Genomic DNA, 19,674 nt, shown 5'->3' with positions numbered 1-19,674 from the left:
AAGAGAGGGAGATTACTTCCCGGTAAAAGTAGGTCTTAGACAGGGATGTGTAATGTCACCATGGTTGTTTAATATATTTATAGATGGGGTTGTAAAAGAAGTAAATGCTAGGGTGTTCGGGAGAGGGGTGGGATTAAATTATGGGGAATCAAATTCAAAATGGGAATTGACACAGTTACTTTTTGCTGATGATACTGTGCTTATGGGAGATTCTAAAGAAAAATTGCAAAGGTTAGTGGATGAGTTTGAGAATGTGTGTAAAGGTAGAAAGTTGAAAGTGAACATAGAAAAGAGTAAGGTGATGAGGGTATCAAATAATTTAGATAAAGAAAAATTGGATATCAAATTGGGGAGGAGGAGTATGGAAGATACTTGGGAGTTGACGTGTCGGCGGATGGATTTATGAAGGATGAGGTTAATCATAGAATTGATGAGGGAAAAAAGGTGAGTGGTGCATTGAGGTATATGTGGAGTCAAAAAACGTTTTCTATGGAGGCAAAGAAGGGAATGTATGAAAGTACAGTGGACCCCCACATAACGATCACCTCCGAATGCGACCAATTATGTAAGTGTATTTATGTAAGTGCATTTGTACGTGTATGTTTGGGGGTCTGAAATGGACTAATCTACTTCACAATATTCCTTATGGGAACAAATTCGGTCAGTACTGGCACCTGAACATACTTCTGGAGTGAAAAAATATCGTTAACCGGGGGTCCACTGTACAGTGGACCCCCGCATAACGATGGCATCGCATAGCGATTTTTCCGCATAACGATTACTTTTATCGCAAAATTTTTGCCGCGCATACCGATTAAAAACCCGCATACCGATTTTCGTCCGAGACGCGTCCAATGTGCCCTCAGCCAGCCTCACATGTGCCGCTCCGTCCCATTGTTTACCAGCCAGCCTCCGCGGTAACATCCAAGCATACACTCGGAATATTTCGTATTATTACAGTATTTTCGGTGCTGTTTCTGGAAAATAAGTGACCATGGGCCCCAAGAAAGCTTCTAGTGCCAACCCTGTGGTAAAAAGGGTGAGAATTAGTATGGAAATTAAGAAAGATTTTGAAGGGTTTGGGGCTAACCCTGAGAAGCTTATGCCAGTTGTGGAATCCATTGTGCCTACTTCAAAGATTAAGGAAATGTGTGCAGAGTGGGTTGAACTGCAAACCTTTATAGATGAAAATCACCCTGACACAGCTGTTGCAAGCCGTGCTTGTGACTATTTCAATGACAATGTTATGGCCCATTTTAGGAAAGTCTTGAAGGAACGGGAGGTACAGAGCTCTATGGACAGATTTGTTGTGCGACAGAGGTCCAGTGACTCTCAAGCTGGTCCTAGTGGCATTAAAAGAAGAAGGGAAGTAACCCCAGAAAAGGACTTGCTACCTCAAGTCCTAATGGAAGGGGATTCCCCTTCTAAACAGTAAGAAGATAATGCTCTCCCCTCCTCCCATCCCATCAATCATCACCAGATCTTCAATAAAAGTAAGTGTCATGTAATTGTGCATGCCTTTTTCAGTTTGTGTGTATTAAAATTAACATTTCATGTGGTAAAAAAAAATTTTTTTCATACTTTTGGGCGTCTTGCACGGATTAATTTTATTTCCATTATTTCTTATGGGGAAAATTCATTCGCATAACGATTATTTCGCATAACGATGAGCCCTCTTGCACGGATTAAAATCGTTAACCGGGGGTCCACTGTATAGTAGTGCCAACACTCTTATATGGATGTGAAGCTTGGGTGGTAAATGCAGCAGCGAGGAGACGGTTGGAGGCAGTGGAGATGTCCTGTCTAAGGGCAATGTGTGGTGTAAATATTATGCAGAAAATTTGGAGTGTGGAAATTAGGAGAAGGTGTGGAGTTAATAAAAGTATTAGTCAGAGGGCAGAAGAGGGGTTGTTGAGGTGGTTTTATCATTTAGAGAGAATGGATCAAAGTAGAATGACATGGAAAGCATATAAATCTATAGGGGAAGGAAGGATAGGTAGGGGTCGTCCTCGAAAGGGTTGAAAAGAGGGGGTAAAGGAGGTTTTGTGGGCGAGGGGCTTGGACTTCCAACAAGCGTGCATGAGCGTGTTAGATAGGAGTGAATGGAGACAAATGATACTTGGGACCTGACGATCTGTTGGAGTGTGAGCAGGGTAATATTTAGTGAAGGGATTCAGGGAAACCGGTTATTTTCATATAGTCGGACTTGAGTCCTGGAAATGGGAAGTACAATGCCTGCACTTTAAAGGAGGGGTTTGGGATATTGGCAGTTTGGAGGGATATGTTGTGTATCTTTATATGTGTATACAGTAGGGCCCCACTTATACGGCGGGTTAGGTTCCAGGCTACCGCCGTAAAGCGGAAATCGCCGTAAAGTGGAACACCCTTTTTTTCCACTTATAAATGCATACAAACACTAGATAACAAGTTTACACTAACATATATTAAGTTAGCAATAGAACCAGGCATCAAAAAACAATAAAAAGGTACAATACACACATAGTGCACTCATTACTTACCTTAAAATATTTATAGTCTTAATCTAGGGTGAGACAAGTAGTATTTATTGTAAGAAATCAAGTGTGGTATGTATTGTAATAGCCTCACCAGGCCACCCCACCCACACATACTATTCTATGATATTTAAGCATCCCAGAGCGATAAAATGTATATACAGTTCACTCATTACTTACCTTAAAATATTTGTAGTCTTAATGTAGGGTCAGGAGTAAGTAAATGAGATAAAACGAATAAATGAGAGAGAGAAAGAATGAGTACATGAGAGGGGGCAGGCGCAGTTATGTAAACAAACCAGGGGAAGGTAAGTTTTGTAAACAAACGAAATGTACACGTCTGGTTTGTGTACAAGTTACATTGTGTACAGGTTGTCTCTACATTGATACGGTAGAATTAATAAAGAAGAACACTCCCATTCTCATGTAACATCATTTTGAGAAGAAATGAAGCTCTGAGTGAAGGCAATGGAAATAAGTCACACTGACTTTTTTGGGTTATCCTAGGTTCTCTACACGTATGTTGTTATGTATGATAATCTATGTAACTGTATTTGTGTATACCTGAATAAACTTACTTACATACATACGAAAGGAATAATTTTCTACAGTTACCCCCAGTAACACATTTACTCTTATGTTAGATTAGAGAAAATGTTATTCTTGCCGTCACTTGTACAAGTTATGTGGCTCCCACATCTTATATTTATGTTTATTTATTCTATTGTGGGGTGTATTTATCATCTTTTTATGTTATGTATCGTGTTTATTATATAATTTTGAAAAAAATATCATGGATGGATTAATGAAAATGTGTATATTACCGTAATATACGACATTTAATGAGACTCGGTATTGTTATTATCACCACTTGTGCAAGTCGTCTGCTACGACATCTCACATTTGTTTATTTATTCTACTGTGGGGTGTATTTATCTTATTTATATGTTATGCATCGTGTTTATTATATAATTTTGAAAAAAATATCATGGATGGATTAATGAAAATGTGTATATTACCGTAATATACGACATTTAATGAGACTCAGTATTGTTATTATCACCACTTGTGCAAGTCGTCTGCTCACATCTCACATTTGTTTATTTATTCTACTGTGGGGTGTATTTATCTTATTTATATGTTATGCATCGTGTTTATTATATAATTTTGAAAAAAATATCATGGATGGATTAATGAAAATGTGTATATTACCGTAATATACGACATTTAATGAGACTCAGTATTGTTATTATCACCACTTGTGCAAGTCGTCTGCTCACATCTCACATTTGTTTATTTATTCTACTGTGGGGTGTATTTATCTTATTTATATGTTATGCATCGTGTTTATTATATAATTTTGAAAAAAATATCATGGATGGATTAATGAAAATGTGTATATTAACGTAATATACGACATTTAAATGACTCGATGTATGTAAGTTTATTTAGGTACAGGTATACATAAGTATAATTATCAGAGTATATATAAAATATGAAATAACTTTTAAAAACATTTGAAATTTTGGAGTTTCCAGACAAAATGGAGAGACTTAGTGCTTACTGAGCTCATGGAGAATGTAAACAAACAGGGTGGGGCACGGTGACCGTATTAGAAAGTCAGGTGGGGGGAGCCGTATAGTGAGTTTTGGTCATAATTTGAAATGTCCGTATTAGCGGAACGCCGTAAAGCGGAACGCCGTAAAGCGGGGCCCTCCTGTACTTCTAAACTGTTGTATTCTGAGCACCTCTGCAAAAGCAGTGATAATGTGTGAGTGTGGTGAAAGTGTTGAATGATGATGAAAGTATTTTCTTTTTTGGGGATTTTCTTTCTTTTTTGGGTCACCCTGCCTCGGTGGGAGACGACCAACTTGTTGAAAAAAAAAAAAAATATTAATTTAGGGAATTGAAGCTCTATCGTTATTATAATAATACAGTAAACCGCCATTGAAGAATTGCTGCACAATTTTATGTAACATGTTGTGTAATTAATTTAACATGGATCAGTTTCTGGGAAGGAAAAAAATTCTCTTTTGCTCGAGCAGCCACCTTGTTGTGTAGCAGCCAGGGAGCCATCCCCTACCACTCCCTGACACCACCCCATACCATCCCCTACCAACCCCCACACCACCCCACCGTCCCCTACCACTCCCCGACACCATGCCACCATCCCAGCATTCCTAATTCGTATGTATCCAGTCTTTCTCTGCTACAAGGCAGTTGTGTTTGTCAGTTGTGTTATGATATTTCAGTTACTATATCTTGTCTGCCAAGCAATCCTGACACCCATTAGCCATACTAGTGTTGCTGAAAGTGGCACAAAGAGGCATAAGCACTTAAGTCTTAGAATTAACAAGAGATAACCTGTAGCCATAATTGAAGTGTTACTTTGTACACAGAAAAAGTGATTAACATGAGTTTGTGTGACTGACTGACTGACTGACTGACTGACTGACTTGACTGACTTACTGAGTGACATGACTGACTTATTGAGCGACTTGACTGACTTACTGAATGACTTGACTGTAATAATATTATATTATTATTATTATTATTGCTGAGAAGAAAAAGAGAATGTTTTCCATGGAAATAAAGCATGAAATCATAGATATACAAGCAAGGTGTCCAGGTTTTGGGTTGAGGGGGTAAGAGGGAGGGGTGAGCTGGCTCATAACTCAAATGTTAGCTTGTAACTCAGAGCAAAAAATCGACCCAGGGACGGCTCGTATCTCAAAAAATCTAAAGTTGGGACACTCGTAAGTCAAGGTTCCACTGTATTTATAAATAAGAAATATTGTATAAAATCATAATAGTGGATGTAAAGAAATAAACTGGTTTTATATTTACCTGGGAGAAGAGATGGAGGGTGGAAGATAGGCAGAGCAGTGTCCCTCAGCCCACAATCTGCACACCTCCACCTCGCTGGTTTATCAATGATTTCATGCTTTAAATTCCATGGAAGTCATCCTCTTTTTAACAAAAAGAAAGGCACAATACCGTGACCAGAACAATACACAAATAACCCGCACATAGAAGAGAGGAGCTTACGACGATTTTCTTAGAAGGCCAATGAAGGGTTTTCTTCATCTCCCTATACCTACTGATGTCTTTCTTGATCTTATCTGCCTCTGTGTGGACTCTATTCCTTTTCCTTCTAAGAGAAATATTATTCTCAAACCTTCTGTGTCGCCATGGGCTCTCCTCTCTCTCCTGTCCTTGCTAATCTTTACATGGAATATTCGAGACTGTTCTTCCTACTATCGATGTGCACCCTTCACTCTGGCTCCGCTATGTTGATGACATCTTTGCTCTGTGGCCTCATGACTCTTGTCTCTTCCAGCCATTTCTTGATGCTCTTAATAATCTTGCCCCTTCCATTAAGTTTAAAGCTGAATGGGAATCTAATTCCTTGCTTCCTTTTCTTGATGTTCATGTCCACTGCTCAGATACAGGTTTTGCCTTTTCTGTTTACTGCAAGCCTATGCACAGTGGCATGTACTTTCACTACTTTTCTTATCATGCTTCCTCTGTCAAGAAAAGTGTTCTTGTCTCCCTCTTTCTCCGTGCTCTCCGCATATGTGATCCTCAGTTCCTTCAATCAGAAATTTCCACTCTTCATAGTTCACTTTCCCATCTTGGCTACCCTTCCCATTTCATAGACTCTGACTTTTCACATGCTAAATGGACTTTCTTCTCTCCCAAACTCTCTACTCCTGTGAACTCTCCTGTCCTCTGCCTTTCCTACATTTCCAGTCTTTCTAATCTCAACAACTCTTTCTGTTCCTTAGACATCAAACTGACCTTCCTCCAGACTAACACTCTTCGCACTAATCTCGTTCATACCTCTCCTCCCTCTGCAGATGCTCCTGGTGTCTACTCTATTTCTTGTTCCTCCTGTCCTCTTCAGTACTGTGGAGGGAGAAACTGGTCGATCTCTTTCTGACAGACTTAGGGAGCACGCTTGCCGACACTAACAATGCTCTTTTCTGTCACGTCAGAGATCACAGCCATCCTATTGACTGGTCTTATGCTAAAACTGTCTTCCCTACTTCCAACTTTCACAGTCGCCGTCTGGTTGAATCCTCCCTAATACACAGCTTTCCTTGCATGAATCTTAGTCCTGGCTTCATGTCTGTAGATGCCTTCCTCTCCCACTACATTGTAAAATGCTCCAAACTTCAGAACACTCGTGACCTAACCTGATTCCTCCTTTTTTCTTCTTCTCCCTCTTCCCCGTTCCTTTTTCCTTTTTCTCCTTTGGGTTGTCTTTCTTCTGCCCTGTGTATTTGTTCCTTCTTATTTACTTATTTGTTTCCCCCCCCCCTCGGTGTTCTTGCTCTTACCCTCTGTGGGCACTAGCTTCCTTGCAGTGCTCCTCTTTCTTAGTATTTGACTGGCCCCTCCTACTATTGCTGCCTCCCCACTACTACTTCCTTCCACCTCCACTACTACCACCACCACCACCACTACTACTACTACTACTACTACTACTACTACTACCTCCTCCTGCCTATATATACCCATCCTGCTCTCCTTCTCATTAGTGTGACTTTGTAAATGGTCCAAGTCGGACCGAAACGTCATTGTAAGCTCCTCTCTTCTATGTGCGGGTTATTTGTGTATCATCCTCTTTTTCTCACCACTGTCCTTTGCATTTACTTTCTTTGGACCCATGGTTAGAAAAAAGAAATTTGGCCAAATACAGTAACTGTAAACATGCAGGCAGAGCACAACATAAATTCTTCCACAGTGAGGTAAACAGTGCGCTGCACCGACTAGTGGTAGCTTTCTGAAGTTCCTCCTGTTATTATTGCATATTACTATTACATGTATATTGTATTATTATTATTATTTTTATTATTGTAATTATTCTTCTTTCAACACACCAGCCGTATCCCACCGAGATGGGGTGGCCCAAAAGGAAAAACAAAAGTTTCTCCTTTCACATTTAGTAATATATACAGGAGAAGGGATTACTAGCCCCTTGCTCCTGGCATTTTAGTCGCCTCTTACAACATGCATAGCTTACGGAGGAAGAATTGTTCTACTTCCCCATGGAGATAAGAGGAAATAAACAAGAACAAGAATTAGTAAGAAAATAGAAGAAAACCCAGAGGGGTGTGTATATACGTATATGCTTGTACATGTATGTGTAGTGTGACCTAAGTGTAAGCAGAAGTAGCAAGATGTACCTGAAACCTTGCATGTTTATGAGACAGAAAAAACACCAGCAATCCTACCATCATGTAAAACAATTACAGATTTCTTTTTACATTCACTTGGCAGGACAGTAGTACCTCCCTGGGTGGTTGCTGTCTACCAACCTACTGCCTAGCTATTGTAATTAATATTATTATTATTAGTTTAGGGAACTGAAGCTTGCTCATTATTATTATTATTATTTTCTTTTTTTTTTTTTTAACACGTCGGTCGTCTCCCACCAAGGCAGGGTGACCCAAAAAGAAAGAAAAAATCCCCAGAAAGAAAATACTTTCATCATCATTCAACACTTTCACCTCACTTATACACAATCACTGTCTTTGGAGAGGCGCTCAGATACGACAGTTAAGAAGTCTCTCCAAACTGCCAATATCCCAAACCTCTCCTTTAAAGTGCAGGCATTGTACTTCCCATTTCCAGGACTCAAATCCAGCTAACTGGTATCCCTGAATCCCTTCACAAAATACAGTGGACCCTCGACTAACGATATTATTTCATTTCAGACGTCTGTTCGGGTGCCGTTACCGACCGAATTTGTTCCCATAAGGAATATTGTGAAATAGATTAGTCCGTTTCAGACCCCCAAAAATTCACGTACAAAAATACACTTACATAACTGGTCGAGTTGGGAGCTGATCGTTAGCTGAGGGTCCACTGTATTACCTTGATGCTGGTGAGGGGCTTTTGATCTAGGGAATTGGATCTGTGCTCCAGTTCCCTAAATTAAAAATAATATTTTTATGTAGCTGGACTTGAGTACTGGAAATGGGAAGTACAGTGCCTGCACTTTAAAGGAGGGGCTTGGGATATTGGCAGTTTGTAGGGATATGTTATATTTGAGAGATTTTTATCTTTGTATATGCTCTTCCCTTAAGTGATGTGTCTGACCTCACTAGGTCAGTGAGGTCTGACGGTCAGTGAGCTTAAGCTGGTGGGAGAATTGGACCTACCTCGCATAGGCCAGTAAGCCTGTTGCAGTGTACCTTCTTTCTTATGTTCTTATGTTGTATCTGGGTGCCTCTGCAAAAACAATGATTATGTGAGAGTGAGGTGAAAGTGCTGAATGATGATAAAAGTATTTTCTTTTGGAGAATTTTCTTTTTGAGTCACCCTGCCTTGGTAGGAAACGGCCGACTTGTTAAAAAAAAAATAATAATAATCGGAGGAACTTCAGAAAGCTGCCACTAGTTGGCGCAGTGAACTGTTTACCTCACTGTGGAAGCTTTGTTGTCATGCTCTGCTTGCATTTTTACAGTTATTTGGCCAAATTTCTTTTTTCTAACCATGGGTCCTAAGAAAGTAAGTGCGAAGGACAGGGTTGAGAAGAAAAAAGAGAATGATTTCCATGGAATTAAAACATGAAATCATAGATAAACAAGTGAGGTGTGCAGGTTGTGGGTTGCGGGGGAAGCTCACTTGTAACTCAGATGTTGGCTCATAACCCAGAGCAAAAAATCAGCCGAGCGACGGCTTGTATCTTGAAAAACTTGTATGTTGGTACACTCATAAGTTGAGGTTCCACTGTATTTTAATTTCAATGAACTGAGAGCACATGCCCAACTTCTTGTGCAAGTAACCAAATGTGCTTGTTTCCATTTTAAATGGCAACGTGCCTGTGAGTGTAATGTGTAAATACAGTGGTCCCTCGCTTTTCGTAGTTCTCGGCAATCGTAAATTTCGCCAATGATAGGGGTATTTTCGTATAAACATGGACTCGCTTTTCATAGGTTGACTCGCGAATAGTAGTTCGTCCGGGACACGTACGCACGGTGTGAGCTGGGGCGGCCTCCCTACCCAGCCAGTCTGGCATTGTTTACCAGTGAATGAAGGTCCCCTCAAGTGCTCCTACTAAATATTTCATAATATTCCACTCATTTTAGTGCTTGCAAGTACTAAATAAGCTACCATGGCTCCAAAGAAAGCTCCTAGTGCCAAGCCTGTGGTAAAGAAGGTGAGAAATATGTACAGTGACAAAGTCTTGGGCCATTTTAGGGAAGTGTTAAAGAGACGCCAGAAACAAGAGTTCTCTCCACAGTTACTTTGTGAGACAGGACTAGAGTGACTCTCAAGGTGGTCCTAGTGGCATTAAGAAACAGAGAAGAGAAGCAACCCCAGAGAAGCAATTGGTACCTGAGGTGTTGCTGGAAGGGGATTCCCCTTCCAAACTGTAAACAATCCATCCTCTCTCCTCCTCCAGTCTCCCATACACTAAGAAGAATCTCCAATAAAGGTAAGTATTATACTGTTAATGTTTCATTCATCATTTCCCATTGTATTGCTTATGTACTACATGTATATTTCATGTAAAAAAAATTTCTGTTTTAATACTTCTGGGTGTCAGGAACGGATTAATTGTATTTACATTATTTCTTATGGGGAAAATTGATTCGCAAATCGTAAATTTTGTTTATAGTAGCTCCTCCAGGAACGGATTAATTACGAAAAACGAGGGACCACCGTAGGTGCAAAAATTAGTAGGAAAATACTCTCCTGAAGTGGCTCCAGTCCTTGACCTTGCTGAGGTAGAATTAACAGATTTGATTGAAATTACAAATTCAGTATGGTGTCACTGATCTACATGTATCTCCTTACTTCCTTCATTTTAAATCTCTTCAGGAATCCACTGTTTCAGACTTCACTTCTTGCATAGATAAACTGTATAATGTTCCATTCACTACTCTTGAACTTGAGCATGTTAGATAGGAGTGAATGGAGACGAATGGTTTTTGGGACCTGATGAGCTGTTGGGGTGTGAAAAGGGTAATATTTTGTGAAGGGATTCAAAGAAACCGATTAGCCGGACTTGAGTTCTGGAACTGGGAAGTACACTGCCTACACTTTAAAGGAGGGGTTTGGGATATGGGCAGTTTGGAGGGACCTCTGAACTGTCGTATCTGGGCACCTCTGCAAAGACAGTGATTATGTATGAGTGATGGTGAAAGTGTTGAATGATGAAAGTTGTTTCTTTCTTTTTGGGTTTTTCTTTTTTTTTGGGTCACCCTGCCTTTGTCGGAAATGGCCAATGTGATAAAAAAAAAAATACATGTGCCAAAGGTCAGCTTGTGGTGACAATTTTTTGACTTTGATGAGAATGCTTATGATTCAATATGGTGTTATCACATCTTGTCCCAGGTTCATTCTTGTGGCTTACAAGGCCACAAGAATGAACCACATCCCACTTATGTTTGGGAAATGGTTCTTACATGACTGCATATTGGCCACACAAAACTCACAAATAACTATCACATGGAGAGGTGCATGGCAAATCTCTTTGCAATTTGTTAGGTTCTGTTGACATTCAGACATCTTTAGTTAATTATAAAAATTTTCAGAGAGCATGTATAAATGATTTTTGGTCTTTTTCAGTACCTGGGTGCTCTCACTTTGCCTACTTTGTTTTTAGAAAGCCCCGTTTTCAGTTCAGACACTCTGGCTTTGTAACTGAAAGTGACTTATTATACCAACCTTGAATTTCCCTGTTAACTCATAAGTTCTTTTATCATACTGCTTTTCTTTATTGAGAGCTCCTCTCAGGCTTTGTAGAGCTTTATGATCTGTATGACAAGAGCTCATTTTGTGAATACAGCTTCTCCTCACTTGGCAACGTACTTGTTTACAGACGCCTTGGACTTACAACAGGCTCTCTGACGATTATTTATACCTAAATGTATATTAGAGGTGATTTCCTCTATTCTTTTTATTTCAATATACAGCACACTACTGTATAAACATTTAAAAATATACCAGAAATGTTATAAATGGTGCGAAGGTGGCATTAAAACAATATCAAAGATGGTTCACACAAACCCACTACCATTATAGTATGCTCCTCGCTTAGCGACGAATTCGTTTAACGACGTGGTCTTAAGAATGGAACTCTGTCGTTAATTGAGTAGAGGCTGTATTACAATAGTAATGTGGAGGGTGGAGATATACAGTGGCATATTGTGGAGAGTGGTAATGTTTGGTACCATGTTGTGGAGGGTGGCAGTGTATAGTTGCATGTTGTGAAGTGTGATGATGTGTGGTATAAATGCCGGGTCACCATCTGGAGAAGACCCGGGCCGGAAGTACCGGCAAATCTCTAATGAATGAATGAATGTGGTATAAAGTTGTGGAGGGTGGTTATGTGTAGCAGTGAGTTATGGAAGGTAGTGATGTGTAGGTGTATGTTGTGGTGGATGACACAACTTCCACCTTCCACACCATGACACCCTCCTATATCTGCAAAGTAGTATCACATGTAATATATCTTCATTAAATTCCTATAGCGTCCTGTTCCTTTAAGGGTGGTTCCTTGATGCTGGCGAGGACTTCTTGATCCAAGGAATTGGACTTGACCTTCCTTTCCTTCTATCAGACTTGATTACTTCCCATTTTCCAGGCACTGTATGACCCCTACATGCTTAATGCTTCTCACTGTTAATGCTGTTAATTGTAATATGGCATCTTGTTAACATTACTGCTTGAGGATGTTCAATTTGTATCACTTAGCATTTTTCTATCATACAGGAAATCTCTCATTCACTGTAGTATTGTGTATTTTATTTCTCCAATCACTGTATAGCCCTTGTGGCTTAGCGCTTCTTTTTGATTATAATAATAATAATAATAATAATAATAATAATAATAATAATATTTCTCCTATCCCTCTCTGTCTCCAGATCAGTCTTTTATGATTGAAATCTAACTAAATGCATTCTGCTCATTCATTTTATTCTTGAGTAATTTATGTGACTGTTGTAGCTACTTAATAGGATTGACATAAAGGAATTTGCTGATAGAAATTTTTAAAGTAATTTCACAACAATGCTTATCAATGAGATGGCTTTAATTTAAAGGGTCAAATTTAGAGTACTGCCTTGTAATGAAGTTCTCAAAATTTGCTTGAGTGGATAGTTTAGTTCTATTGCACTGTCTTATAAAATCCAAGAACTCTAAGGTCATACTGACTAATGGGTGGTAGATTTTCCATTTCTTCTGAGAGTATGTCAATTTCATTTTCAACCTCCTCCATTGCTCTGACATGTGGGTACATAATTATGTACACTTAGGTGTGTATCTCCTACTAAGAGTTTATTTAACCTTTATTTTAGGGATTAAAGTATTTTTGACTGATGATGTACAAGTAAAATACTGCCTTAGAGGCCCTCGTGTAGTCGAGAGACTTTAAACCTAATTAACCAACCAACTCTTCATTGCCTGGACATGCTCACTATATTTAAAAATCTCACATTTATTTCAGATTTACCTTACACTTTAACTTTTATTTTATGGTTATTGATGTGTCCTTGTCTGCAAGGTAATACATGAGTTATACAAACCATGATGTACATACTTACCTTTCATTATGCTGAGCTTTGTTCTTGTATCTTATTTTCTATCTTGTCTCTTCAGTCAGTTGTTTTCTTCTTACATTCATTAATATGTTTAAGGATTTTTTTCCATTAGTTTAAGTTTTGCAAGGCTTTAGAAATGTCTGTAATGGTTTTATGAATAAAGATTTGTACAGTGGACCCCCACATAACGATTACCTCCAAATGCGACCAATTATGTAAGTGTATTTATGTAAGTGCGTTTGTACGTGTATGTTTGGGGGTCTGAAATGGACTAATCTACTTCACAATATTTCTTATGGGAACAAATTCGGTCAGTACTGGCACCTGAACATACTTCTGGAGTGAAAAAATATCGTTAACCGGGGGTCCACTGTATTTATATTTTGTAAACTGAAACTGATTTAATACACCAATTATGAATTTCTCCTTGGACTCCTGTGCTCAGCTTTAACAATTTTACCTAATTTTTCTCTCTACCTTCCTTCCTATGTAGTACTGAAAGACTTAAATACAGGGTACTTTTAGTGTGACTTAATAATAAATGAATCATTATTCATTGTAAAAATTTACAACAGTTACTTAAAGTATATACTGTGTTTCAGTTTCTTTTATTAAGTCTAGAAATCCACCTTAATTTTCACCTGGAAATCTCCAAGGATTTCTGCAAAATTGAATGTATAATGTAAAATACTCAGTACTTCAGCAGGTTACAATTGTCTGGAGGAAAATTATTCAAACAGTATTTATGATTTTTTTAATTGTAGGCTGAAACATGTGTTATAGTACATACCTTACAAATATATACTAAATAAATTTTATGAAAATGTATCATTAGTATTAGCTCTGTTGTAGTTTTGTTATAAATAGAACATAACTAGGATATTGAAGTAAAATTAATAGGTATTATTTGTATGGTCATAATTTTTTTAATTAAGCATTTTAGAGTTTGGGAGTGTGTGTAGCAGTGCTTGGATCTGCCTCCTGGCCCTCGTCAGCTTTATTTTCCACAATGTACACACCAGTTTCATTCACATCCACATCTTGCCGTCTATTATCTGAATCATCTCTGCTATGAATGATTTTCTTTATGAATGCCTGACTCGTTTGTTCCATTTGCTCAGTGTTGGCAACATTTTGCTCTTGGGACGATGGTGTGACAGTGACATAGGGTGCAGGACCCACCACAGACAGTAACACTGGCAGGAACACCAAACCATGGTACAGGCCATATATGCACACACCAAAAAATATCTGAAACAAATTCAACTTTGTTAGTGCAAAAGATAAGCAAAACTGATTTTTTTTTTTTTTTTAATTTAATCCTTTGAGGGTCCATGCTGTAATTCTACGGCTTTGAAGTCAAGGTCCGTGCCATAGTACTACATCATGAGCTCAACTCGCTTAGATAAGCTGTGAGTGATATACATGTATTTGGGCCTAGATATGAGAGAATGCAGCACGCAGCGTATAATGAGAAAAAACTGATCGTGTTTTTGGATTAAAATGGCAAGTTTGCGGTGTATTTTCATATGGTTTTTATGGTTTTATTCACAGTTTCTTGGTCTCATTTGATAGAATAGAAAATATATTAAATAAATTGAGATGATTTTGATTGGTTTTTGTACTGAAAATAGCTTGAAATCGAGTTCAAAGTAGCGGAACTGTTTGATTTTTGCTGATGTTCGAGAGTAAATAAATTGCATCACGCATCCAATACACGTCAGCTGGTGGGTCTAAAATGCATTCACGAATGCAATTATATTATTTATACAATTATTAAAATATTGCATAACAGTAAATCTTTTGTTTTTCATATGAATAAAAATTCTTTGTGAATAAAAAATCAAAATGGAATTCATCTGTAAAGCCTGGAAACATAACTAATAAACAGAGGAGATGCTATTTCAGTGCCAGGAATGCCTGAATTGTTTATTCTGGACCCTATTTTGAAATTGGAATATTTTGAACTTTGTGTGCAATTGGCCAAATTACCAGATTCTGATCACTTTATTAGGTAGTTGAAATAGTTGATTCGGCAACTTGTGTTCACTAGATAAAATGGAACTCGTTCTAGCAAAATAGCTAAGAACTTGGTCTAATGGAACAATGTACGTAATTGGCCAAATATAGGACTCAGAGTGGGCAAAATCGCCGATGCGTAAATATAGCTGACAGCAAATTTCGTGAGCCTAATTTCCTCATTTTTTTTTATCAAATTTCGTACATTTTGTTTTATTACTTCCAGAAAAAGATTCTCTACCATTTCATAAGAAACCAATAATAAAAATTTTGTTTTGAAAATTCTTGGACCCAGTGGGGAATTTTCAGATTGGGGGTCTGGATCCTCAAAGGTTTAGCAAATTACCTTTTACAGCATGCTGGTTGCATGCTGTAGGATTTTAACAAGTTTTTTTTTTTGTTGTTGTAATTTCCATTTATAAATTTTCAGTTGTTCTTATTTGGTTAGAATCAGCTTGCCAAATTCAGCCAAAACCCCATCATTTGTAAGGAATAGCCTTCTGAGCATCCATGATTACAGGAATATCCATAAAGTACTCTTGTGTACCCAACTCATGGATATTTAAAAAATTATTAATACAAATTAATATACCTAGAGTATATCTGGAAAGGGTTTTGGGGGTCAATGCCCCTGCGGCCCAGTTTGTGAGCAGGCTTCATAGTGGATCAGAGCGTAATCAACCAAGCTGTTACTGTTGGCCACATGCAACCCAACATATGAACCACAGCCCGGCTGGTCAAGTACTGATTTTAGGTACCTGTCCAGCGCCTTCTTGAAGACAGAAGGGGGTCTATTGGTAATCCCCCTTATATATGCTGGAAGGCAGTTGAACAGTCTTGGGCCTCTGAGACTTAATGTGTTGTCTCTTATCGTGCTAGTTCCGCCCCTGCTTTCCATTGCAGGGATGATGCATCGTCTGCCGAGTCTTTTGCTTTCATAGGGAGTGATTTTCATGTGCAAGTTTGGTACTAATCCCTCTAGGATTTTCCAAGTGTATATAATTATGTATCTCTCCTGCCTGCATTCTAGGGAGTACAGGTTGAGAAACTTCAAGCGTTCCCGGTAATTGAGGTGTTTTATCACAGTTGTGTGTGCCATGAAGGTTCTCTACATTTTCTAGGTCAGCAATTTTGCCTTCCCTGAAAGGTGCTGTTAGTGTGCAGCAATATTCCAGCCTAGATAGAACAAGCAACCTGAAGAGTGTCATCATGGGCTTGGCATCCCTAGTTTTGAAGGTTCTCTATCCATCCTGTCATTTTTCTAGCAGACGTGATTGATACACTGTTATGGCCTTTGAAGGTGAGATCCTCTGACATGATCACTCCCAGGTGTTTTACATTAGTTATTCGCTTTATTGTGTGGTTGGAATTGGTTTTAAATCTGATATAGTTTTAATTTCTTCACGTTTTCCATATTGGAGTAATTGAAATTTCTCAATATTGAACTTCATATTGTTTTCTGCTGCCCATTTAATCCTTTCAGGGTCAGTGTCGTACTAGTACGGCTTGTACGTCAGGGTTGGTGCCGTACTAGTACGTATAAATTCTAGCGCCTTCAGATCTAGCTAGAGAAAGCTGGTAGGCCTACATATGAAAGAATGGGTCTATGTGGTCATTGTGCACAGTATAAAAAAAATCCTGCAGCACACAGTGCATAATGAGAAAAAAAACTTTGTGTTTTTGGTTTTAAACAGCGACTTTGCACTGTATTTTCATATGGTATTTTTGGTTGTATTCTAGTTTTCCTTGTCTCATTTTATAGAATGGAAGACATATTACAGAAATTAAGATGATTTTGATTGATTTCACAATGAAAAGTACCTTCAAATTAAGCTCAAAGTAGCAAAAATGTTCGATTTTTGCCAATGTTCAAAAGTAAACAAATCATGCCACGTGTCCAATACACATCAACTGGTGAGTCTAATATTCTTTCACAAGTACGCTGATATTATTTATACCATTTCTACACTAATGCAGTAGTCAGCATAACAACAAATCTTCTATTTTTTGTGAGAAAAATTCAAAGTGGAAAACAAAAGAAATATAAGAGGGGCATGGGGGACATGACTAATGAACAGAGACAGTGTTATTTTAGTGCTAGGAATGTCTGTCTTGTTTATTCTGGACCCTATTTGGAAATTGGCATGTTTTGAAATTTGTGTGAAAATAGCAAAATTGCCAATTTCTGACCACTTTATTGGATAGTTGAAATCAGTAAATGGGTGTTGTCTTGTACTCATTCGATAGAAAAAATGGAGTTCTAGCAAAATAGTTATGATTTTTGTTGATTGGTACATTGGAATTGGCCGAAAATAGGGCTCAAAGTGGGCGAAATCGCCGATGCGTAAACATCATCGAGACCGCTAACTTCACAGGAGCATAATTCCATAAATTATACTTCAGATTTCAAATTTTTGGTGTCATTATGATTGGGAAAAGATTCTCTATCATTTCATGAGAAAAAATAATTTTTTTTTTTTTTTTTTTTTTTTGAAAATTTTCGACCCTGAGAACAAGTTTAGGAGAGGGCCTCTCAACCCCGAAAGGGTTAAAGATTTGGTTGATGTCTGTCTGTCTGGAGTCTTGTGGTGTCTTCAGTAGAGAACATTGTCATGCAAATTCAGGTGTCATCTGCAAAGGAAGACAGTGCTGTGGCTTACATCCCTGTCTGTCAGATATAAGGATGAGGAACAGGATGGAAGCAAGTACTGTGCCTTGTGGAACAGAGCTTTTCACCTTAGCCACCTCAGACTTTACTCTGTTTACTACTATTTGTGCTCAGTTTGTTAGGAAATTATAGATCCATCCACCAACTTTTACTGCTATTCCTTTATCACACACTTTGTGCTCTATTACACCATGGTCACATTTGTAAAAGGATTTTGGAAAGTGTGTATATTACATCTGCATTTTATTTACCTTCTAGAGCATGCAGGACCTTGTCCTAGTGGTTCAGTAGTTGGGACAGACAGGAGCGACCTGCTCTAAACCCATGTTTCCCTGGGTTGTCACTGATGGGTATCTAGATAGGTAGCAATCTTGCTTCTTAGAACCCTTTCAAAGATTTTTATGTTAGCGCTATTGGTCTGTAGTAATTTGCTAATGCTTTACTGCCTCCTTTGTGGAGTGGGCCTATGTCTGTTGTTTTTAGCAGCTGTGGGACAACCCCTGTGTCCATGCTTCCTCTCCATAAGAAGGTAAAAGCACATGATAGGGGCTTCTTGAAGTTCTTGATGAATATGGAGTTCCATGAGTCTGGGCCTGGAACAGAGTACATGGGCATGTCATTTATTGCCATTTCAAAGTGATTTGGCATCAGGATAATATCAGATAGGTTCAAGTCTACCAAATTCTGTCTCTCTAATAAAAAAAATCATTCATCAACTCTTAGTCTGGTTAGCAGCTCGCTAAAAACCGAGTCATATTGGGACTTGAGTAGCTCGCTCACTGTAATATTTTTTGATAGTGATAGTGCTTGAATGTGTGTGGTAGAGCATGCATTTGTCAATGCAGTCAGTAACACTACTGACTGCCTCCTTCAGGCAAATAGATGCCACCAAACACTGCTGCAAATTTCTGTCTCCTGCTGTAGGTAGTATTCAGAACACCAGACAGCAAAAGTGAATAGGAAAGGCACTGAGGAAGAGGTAGAAATGATACATAAAATATTATGCTAATGATATTGCTGCCAGTAAATACTGTACTATATTATTGAACTTTCAAACATGATTGTGGAGGGTGATGTGTTACAGCATGTTGTGGTGAGCAGTGGAGAGTCGTCAAGAAGGGCCTCAACAAATAGGAAGAGGAACTGAAGTGTACTATTGTGAACTGAGATGTATTGACTCAATATTTACCAGAGTTGAACATTCCAGATAGAGTAGGGCCCCACTTATACGGCAGGTTAGGCACCAGGCTACCACCGTAAAGCGGAAATCCCTGTAAAGTGGAACACCCTGTTTTCCACTTAGAAATGCAGAGAAATACTAGATAACAAGTTTACACTAACATATATTAAGTTAGCAATAGAACTAGGCATTAAAAAACAATAAAAAAGTAAAATACACATATAGTGCACTCATTACTTACCTGAAAATATTTGTAGTCTTAATCTAGGGTGAGATGAGTAGTATTTATTGTAAGAAATCCTCTTCAAGGGGGGCTCCTTGGCGTGGTGAAGAGGCTCTTGGTCTGAGGAATTAGACCTGTCGGTCTCCTTCCTCAGACCGAACCTAATTACCCCCCAATCCCCCGTTCCCTATCCCATCCTCCCCTTTTTCCTTTCCTCCTCCTCCTCCCCACCCCTCCCTTTTGCCCTTCCTTTTTGGCCTTTGGGTTTTTTTTTTTTTTTTTTTTTTTTTCACAGGCACGCTAGTTCCTAGGTAGGGGAAAGGGTACCGGGGTCCATCCCATTCTGTTGAGGTTCTTGGCGGTGGCATAGTTTGCCGTGGAATCTGGATTGCCTGGGGATGTCCCGATCCCTCTCCGGACGGGTGTATCTCTGGAAGCCGCCTTTTGGATTCCGGGGTGGTGGCCGAAGGAGGTATGCTTTGTGGCGGATTTCCGGCCGCCCTCTCTTTTGT

At 38.8% G+C, this 19,674-nt stretch overlaps 2 protein-coding genes across 9 annotated transcripts in view; one reads left to right on the top strand and one right to left on the bottom strand.

The window, feature by feature from the left end:
• Positions 1-19,674, top strand: part of LOC128684174 (patched domain-containing protein 3-like) — a 167,339-nt gene that overhangs the window by 110,380 nt on the left and 37,285 nt on the right. The window lies entirely within an intron of this gene.
• Positions 13,843-19,674, bottom strand: part of LOC128706475 (patched domain-containing protein 3-like) — a 65,698-nt gene continuing 59,866 nt past the window's right edge. For both annotated transcript variants that reach the window (XM_070095161.1, XM_070095152.1), the window contains exon 3: positions 13,843-14,323. In XM_070095161.1, coding sequence (XP_069951262.1) covers positions 14,012-14,323 — 312 coding nt within the window. In that variant the 3' untranslated portion in view covers positions 13,843-14,011. The remainder of the gene's footprint in view (positions 14,324-19,674) is intronic.

The sequence above is a fragment of the Cherax quadricarinatus genome, chromosome 4, assembly GCF_038502225.1.
Source record: "Cherax quadricarinatus isolate ZL_2023a chromosome 4, ASM3850222v1, whole genome shotgun sequence".
Lineage (NCBI taxonomy): Eukaryota > Metazoa > Arthropoda > Malacostraca > Decapoda > Parastacidae > Cherax > Cherax quadricarinatus.
This window is presented reverse-complemented; position numbering and strand designations above follow the sequence as displayed.